Source organism: Octopus bimaculoides, chromosome 8 (genome assembly GCF_001194135.2).
Source record: "Octopus bimaculoides isolate UCB-OBI-ISO-001 chromosome 8, ASM119413v2, whole genome shotgun sequence".
Taxonomy (NCBI): Eukaryota; Metazoa; Mollusca; class Cephalopoda; order Octopoda; family Octopodidae; genus Octopus; species Octopus bimaculoides.
Genome location: NC_068988.1, coordinates 31,038,290 through 31,046,305, shown reverse-complemented (window position 1 = coordinate 31,046,305; position 8,016 = coordinate 31,038,290). Strand labels below are relative to the sequence as shown.

The 8,016-nt window shown below is 36.2% G+C and overlaps 1 protein-coding gene across 2 annotated transcripts in view; it reads left to right on the top strand.

The window, feature by feature from the left end:
• The first annotated feature begins 562 nt into the window (after nucleotides 1-562).
• LOC106869963 (phosphatidylethanolamine-binding protein 4) overlaps nucleotides 563-8,016 on the top strand; it is a 13,256-nt gene continuing 5,802 nt past the window's right edge. Inside the window, exons 1-2 of one of the 2 annotated variants that reach the window (XM_014915908.2) lie at nucleotides 570-938; nucleotides 6,842-6,940. In XM_014915908.2, the coding sequence (XP_014771394.1) occupies nucleotides 732-938; nucleotides 6,842-6,940 (306 nt within the window). In that variant the 5' untranslated portion in view covers nucleotides 570-731. Of the gene's footprint in view, nucleotides 939-6,841; nucleotides 6,941-8,016 lie in introns of both variants that reach the window. The other variant, XM_014915909.2, reaches the window with a different exon arrangement.

Sequence of the window (8,016 nt, the reverse complement as noted above, 5' to 3'; positions counted from 1 at the left end):
GCGTTTGACTGCTGCATATGAAGGAGCATTGTCTGTTAAGGTTCTCACCATATCTTCATGGATTTCTGACGGAGTCCATGCCTTTCAAATGAAGCTACTTTATGACAGCACGATACTCAGTTTTCTCCATTTTCCTTGTAAATTCGAAGCTTGTTTATTCAAAAATCTGCAAAAAAAAAAAATAATAAAAATATCAGAATCATGAAAATGAGCAAGAATACTCCGAAAAGACTGTACTTACCAGAAAAAAATTGTTTCAGCTATATAGCAGCCCCGTTTCTAGTTTAGGCTCAAAACTTTTCATACAGCCCTCGTACATACATACATACATACGTGTCTGTGCGTGTGTGCGTGCGTAAAGCAGTTGAATAAACATCTAGCACAAACTAAGTAGAAACACTGTGTACAAACGCTATATTCTCGTATTTATTTGCACACACAAACACGCGCACGCGCTATGTGTAAACACGCCAAACAAGCAAGACACGTGCGCGTTAAATTAACCAATCGCTAAATAATATGATTATTAAACGGAAGACAGAATTCAAAGTAATTCAAATGTTGTTTCATTTAAAGCAGAAAAGTAATAAATGAAGTCAGTTTGATCTGCGCAGCAATAAGAGCTGCTGTCACGGAAGCTGCAACGTCAGTCTTAGCCTACATTTCATGAACGACGCAGTTAATAGATTGTTAACGATTTTGTTAGAGAAAACTGAAACATAAAAAGCAAAATGATCTTCCGGAATATTTGGGGTGTGTTTATCCTGTTGCTTTTCAACATGGTCTATCACAGTTTAGCAAAGAACGGTAGCAATGACACTATGTGTTCCGGGCAACATCTAATTCTTCATCCATTGAAGCTGTACTCGTCCTGTGGTGCTACGTTGGAGAAAGTGGAAACTCAGAAAGCGCCTACAGTGGCTTATCCAAAAGTTGAGGTACGTTTCTCTTTATTAACGGGCAATCTTTTAATAGCCGTACGTGAGGGGTGAAAGTATTCCTTTGGCAATTTCCATTAAAAAAATTTTATTTCTTCAATTTTTTTCCAGTTGAATCACAGCATTCTTTCGCTAACCGTCGCATAACTATCATTGATCAAGTCAGCTGATTTATAACATATATGCAAATAAATACACAGGTACACATATACTTGCTTACACAAATATACATACACACACATAGATACATACATATATATAGAAATACATAAACAAGCGATTCAGCTGAAAAAAAATAATCTAAGAAATAAATACATGAGGCGCAGGAGTGGCTGTGTGGTAAGTAGCTTGCTTACCAACCACATGGTTCCGGGTTCAGTCCCACTGCGTGGCACCTTGGGCAAGTGACTTCTACTATAGCCTCGGGTCGACCAAAGCCTTGTGAGTGGATTTGGTAAACGGAAACTGAAAGAAGCCCGTCGTATATATGTATATATATATGTATGTATGTGTGTCTGTGTTTGTCCCCCACTATCGCTTGACAACCGATGCTGGTGTGTTTACGTCCCCGTAACTTAGCTGTTCGGCAAAAAGAGACCGATAGAATAAGTACTAAGTTTACAAAGAATAAGTCATGGGGTCGATTTGCTCGACTAAAGGCAGTGCTCCAGCATGGCCGCAGTCAAATGACTGAAACCAGTAAAAGAGTACATGAAATCCTTAAGTATTGGTATCTGTCAGTAGTAAAACTATCTCTTCCAGTCTGTGGCGTTTGAGACATTTAGAGGAGCTGGGATGTTAACGACGTAGTTCTTGTCATCGTTGGTGGCTTGTGAGGATGCCCTAGCCTCGCCACCACCCTTGGTAATACCGTGGAAGTTTTGGCTTGCTTCAGTCGGTTTCCTCGAATCTTGTGGTTTGCAACCAATTGAGGCACTTGGTGTTGAATTGAAGTGGGGTTGGTATTCCTTCGATATGACTCGACAAAATCAAAACACTTCAATTTGGCTGTTTCCGTGAAAAGCACGTGTCTGTGTCTTTAAAATGCGACATTGCTAGCATAATTTCGTTACATCTATATTCCACAACACATAAATATATAAAAACAAAACAGGCGCACACACAAACAAGAACAAACATACACAGAGGAACAAGCACATGCACGTACAACCCATTAGCTTTCTTTTCCCATTTCGTCAACTGACTGCTGACAAGACACAGACACGTGATTTTCACGAAAACAGCCGAATTGAAGAGTTTTGATTTTGTGGAGTCATACCGAAAGAATACCGTGGTTCCCCCCCCCTATTTTTCTTTCCTTGCTCCTCTTTTTTCCATTTTTATTTTTGGATAGTGGATAAATGGGTTAAAGAAGTGGAAATTGGAAGATTTTACTAATAGTTGTTATGTACAAAACTGATTGCGAAAATAAATATAGTTGATTTAAAAACAAACACATAAATAAAACAAATAATACTGATATACATACACACACATAAACACATACATATATATACACACAGAATGCATAAGCATAAGCGATTCTGCTAAAAAGAACTTTTGAAGAAATAAATACATATACATACAGAAATATATATACTTGCACATAAACGCAAACACATACAAAAAATATACACACATGCATGCATACACATATAAATATGTACATTCACAAAAATACACAAGCATGAACGATTCTGTTGAAAAAGATAAAGAAGATTTTTTTTTAAATTACGCAAATTACTGAGGAAATATTTTTACTTCCCATGTATGGCTTTCAAAAGATTGCCAATAATTGTAATAATCATTTCTAATCCAGGCACAAGAACAGCAGATTTTTTTATGGGGAGGGAAGGTTAGTCGAATACATCAACCTCAACACTTGACAGGTACTTTTAATGTTATATCCCCGAAACAATTGTCAGGCACAGTTAACCTTGATAAGATTTGAACACCGAACATAAAGAGCTGGAATAAATACCATTCAGCACGGCATTTTCTCGACACTAACAATTCTGAAGACATGGATAGTTAATTGTAGGTCTTGCCAGTTTGAGGTTCCAATGCAAATCTATGTTGTCGTGTATGTAGTGGGCCTTCATGCATTGCTTTTTCAGGGCTCTTTAATTCTGTTAAAAGACCCTGAATGTCCATCAGTCTTAGAAAATGGTAATTCAAAAATGCCGCAGAACTTTAGCATATAGACTGGCCACCAGATAGCAAATAATAAGCATGGTATCAGCTTCATAATGGAAAGAGCCAGCAGTAAGCTAATTATTGGCATTAGTTTTGTGCAGGAGCAAGCTGAAGGACAAATGAATTAGATCTAATTATCAGATTAAAATATTATGGTAGTTAAGGAATGTGTCAAATTCAAATTCCATTAGCAGTTGATACAACTGGAGTCCTACACAAGTCGAGGAAAATAGCATCTACCATAATTATGACCAGAGATGTTGCATTACTTCTAACACACTCTATTTTTTACTGATTCTTTAGAACAAAAATTAATGAATGATGTAGGTACATATCTTTATGTATGTAGATACACATACACACACACACACATTAATATTCCTCTGAGATAGTATTTAATCCCAGTTTCTATAGACTTCAGCATGTGAAAGACAAAGATCTCTCTGGATAGGGTACCAGTCTCTCCTAAGTAACATTCTCATAGCAGAAAATAAATTCAGTATGGGAAGTCAATGAGATGTTCGTCAATTTTACAATGTAGTCTCTGCTCTGTGATGAAATAAACAATCTTGTCAAGCATGCTTAAAGTTTTAAAGACAAGACAGTCAAGAATTAAGTGTTCTAGCCATAAACATAACATGGTGTGTATTAGTCGTCTGGGACCATCCTATCAATTCAAATATACTCTGCCTGCATATATATACCATAGACAAACTACTAGTCTTTCAATCTTAATGTAAATTGCTCTTGTATACTTAGTTTATGAACTAGATTTTTTTTTCTTGTATTTTTACTTTAAACCAGTGGTTCCCAAACTTTTTGAGTTTCCATCCTCTTGGCACCTGGGCCACATTCCTAGTGCCTTCCTATTTCCACTCATCACCACAAGCATAGACCACTTTCTGCAGCAAATTCAAAATAATTACATTTCAAAAATAAAGCTTAACCTAATTAACCCATTGTTTTGTTGTTTACTTCCATTGCCCCCTTTTGGCCACCCCATTGACCTTAGAGCATTAAGCTGCAGTTTTGATGTCAGCATTTTGACACCCAGCATGAATCATCATAATACAGATGGCTTCCAGTCCTCCATGTCATCTCACTTTTTCTTAATTACAACTTTAATCTTTATACTTTCCAACACTTGTTGACTGTTCACCAAAACATCAAGCTGTTCCTGAAAAACAGAAACATAAAAAATTATCAAATTTAGCCTACCCTGTAGCCTTGATAAAAGGATGGACTTCAGGAGAGAATAAAGTGTAATAGTGTTACAGTTTAATTGAGAGATGAGGTTAATATGCTGCTGTGTGGAAGAGAACTAGTAATGGCAAAAGTTGAAATTGATATAAAAAAAGAAGCCCGCAAGGAGGAGTAGCTTGGTAGAAAGCTGATTGTAAAAGAAGAATTGAACTTGATAGAGGACATGTGAAAGTTTGTGTTGAAGATGGCTATTCATTTGCTTTACAAAATTCCTAAAGCCTTGATCCTTAGGTGCAGGTGTGGCTGTGTGGTAAGAAGCTAGCTTCCTAACCACATGGTTCCAGGGTCAGTCTCACGGTGTGGCACCTTGGGCAAGTGTCTTCTGATATATCATCAGCCCAACCAAAGCTTTGTAAGTGGATTTATCAGACAGAAACTGAAAGAATTCCATCATATATATGTGTGTGTATATGTATATGTATATGCATATGTATATGTGTTAACATCCTTAACAATCCAGAAACAGAGATCTATAGGAAAAGTACCAGGCTTAAAAAAATAGTACTGGAGTCGATTCATTTGACTAAAATTTCTTCAAGGTGGTGCCCTAGCATAGCTGTAGCTGAAGCAATTAAAATGACTGAAACAATTAAAAGATTTTTCCTCATTCCTAGCAGACACAACTACACTGGTCACAGGACAAAGACTGATCTGTGCCTTTCTCAGACACAGGCATACATATACGTGTGTGTGCGTGCGTGTGTGTGTGTGTGTGTGTGTGTGTGTGTGAAGCTAAAATGATAAATACCATCAGCCACACACACACATACTAAAACACATTCCCAAACATAACAAAATAGTAAAAGCAAGCAAATACAAAGCATAAATATAAACATAAATAACACAACTGAAAAGCAATGTCAAAACAATCCACTCTAAATTTGAAACGAGACCTATGGAAATATCTACTGTCAAAACATTTTGAAGGAAGTTACAATGGAAATAACAACTGCAGTTGCATCATTAAAACAAAGCTATATCAACTGTAATTGTTTTTTTATTGATCAGTTACGATCAATATAATTTATCTTTAAGTTTAACGCAAAAGTCATTAATGTAAATAAAGCAACAGCTGGAGTAAGCTGTCTTATGTATATGTGTGTGTGTATATATGTATGAGCGTGTGTGTGTATGTATCATCATCACTTAACATCCGCTTTCCATGCTAGCATGGGTTGGACGATTTGACTGAGGACTGGTGAAACCAGATGGCTACACCAGGCTCCAATCTGATTTGGCAGAGTTTCTACAGCTGGATGCCCTTCCTAACACCAACCACTCCAAGAGTGTAGTGGGTGCTTTTACGTGCCACCAGCACGAAGGCCAGTCAGGCGGTACTGGCAATGGCCATGCTCAAGTGGTGTTTTATACGTGCCACCTGCACAGGAGCCAGTCCAGCAGCACTGGCAACGACCTCACTCGAATGTTTTTTCACGTGCCACTGGCACAAGTGCCAGTAAGGCAACGCTGGTAATGATCATGTTCGAATGGTGCTTTTTACGTGCCACCGGCATAGAAGCCAGACAGCTGCTCTGGCAGCGATCATGCTCGGATGGTGCTCTTAGTGCTCCACTGGTACGGGTGCTAGTCATCGAATTTGCGAATTTGATTTGATTTTGATTTAATTTACCTCACTCCTATGTTTATTAATTAAACCATGATCAGCATCAGTGCTTAGCATATTTGCAGAAATAAGTTTGGGCGTTCTAAATACCTTCACATATTTGAATCAAGATAAAGATTTATAACAGTTACATTTCAAGTGTGGTAGTGTGGATATTTATATTTTGTAGTAGTTTATGAAACTTATGTCTAGTGTATATATATATAGAATCCCATAGTAGAAATTAACAGTTTTGGGTGTTTTTTTAAATTTTGGAAGAGTTAATCATTTACTACTCTGAGTTTCACATGTGACTCTGCATATGAACAGGTGAATCTCAGAATAGCAAGAGATTGACTCTACCAAAATACTTTAAATATATATAAAGGGTAAAGACCCTCTTCAGTCATAAATGACCATGGGATTGCACCTAGACAGTTCCCTTCTGAGGCACAAGTCAGTGCAAGGTTGTTTATAGAAGACCAGCATTCACCCATGCATACCAGCCTCCCCTCTCTACACCACCAATGTTATCCAAGGAAAAGGATAAGGCCAATACAATTTGGCAACAGTGACGTTGCAACTCATCTCTACAGCTGAGTGAACTGGAGCAACATGAAATAAAGTATCTTGCTCAAGAGCCCTACACACAGCCCAGTCCAGGAATCAAACTCACAACCTCATGATTGTCAGCCCAACACTCTCACCACTGAGCCATGTACCTTCACTCATATATATGCATGTATTATTTTCTGTATTCTTTAGCTTCAGACTACTGACATGTCTGAAAATTGCCCTGAAAAAATCTAATGCCTTTGTCTTTTCTTTTTTTTTTCCAAAGGAGGGTTCATATAATTTATTTATTCTGATTATGGTTGATCCAGATGCCAGTCCAAATCCCAATTTATATTGGTTGCATTGGTTGAAAACAAATATTTCTGTAAGTAATAATCTTTTCTACTAGAGACACAAGTTCTGAAATTTCAGGGGACGGGGCAAGTTGATTACATCGACCCCAGTGCTCAACTGGTACTTGTTTCAAATACCTCCAATTTCAATGGAAATAACAACATAACTACTAAGTACTAAATAAAGATGATTTCCAAAATTTCCCCATCTTACAATATTATTTAATTCCCCTTATGGGGTTTATAACATGCAACAGAGCCCCTTTGAGAGTGCAAATACATCCACTTTACATGGAAGATACATAAAATTTAAGTATGTGTTCTTGGAATAAGTGTACTACAAATCTTCAATAATGCATATCTCATATATATATATATATATATATATATATATATATATATATATATATATATATATATATATTCAAAAGAGTTCCAACTCTGTTTTTATTTATTTATATTCTTATAAAATCAATGTGGGATATGGAATATATAATATAAATAGTAAAATGAAATGAAGTATTGAATGTCTTATTGAATAAATGAAATATTGAGTATTAAATATATAAGGACAAGTATACTTTCCTGCTTTCTAACAGTCATCAAGGTCCCATTTGACAGATGTGTTTTAACTGCTGATGACCTTGTGCTAATTGCTGATTCACTATCAGAACTAGAGGAGAAGTTTCAGGTGTGGAAGCAAGGATTAGAATTGACAGTTAAAACACGTCTGTCAGACGGGACCTTGATGACTGCTATAAAGCAGGGAAGTATACTAGTCCTTATATATTTAATACTCAATATTTCATTTATTCAATAAGACATTCAATACTTCATTTCATTTTACTATTTATATTATGTATTCCATATCCCACATTAATTTTATATGAATATAAATGAAACACAAAAAACAGACAGAGTTGGAACACTTTTGAATAATATATTCCTCTATACATTATCATACAAACCCTTTTATATATATATATATATATATATATATATACAAACATAAATTGAAAACAGAACACAAAGGATATCGCAGTACACGTGTTTCAAGCTTTATAAACAATCTCTCATTACATCAGTATATTGTTGATATAAAAGATAG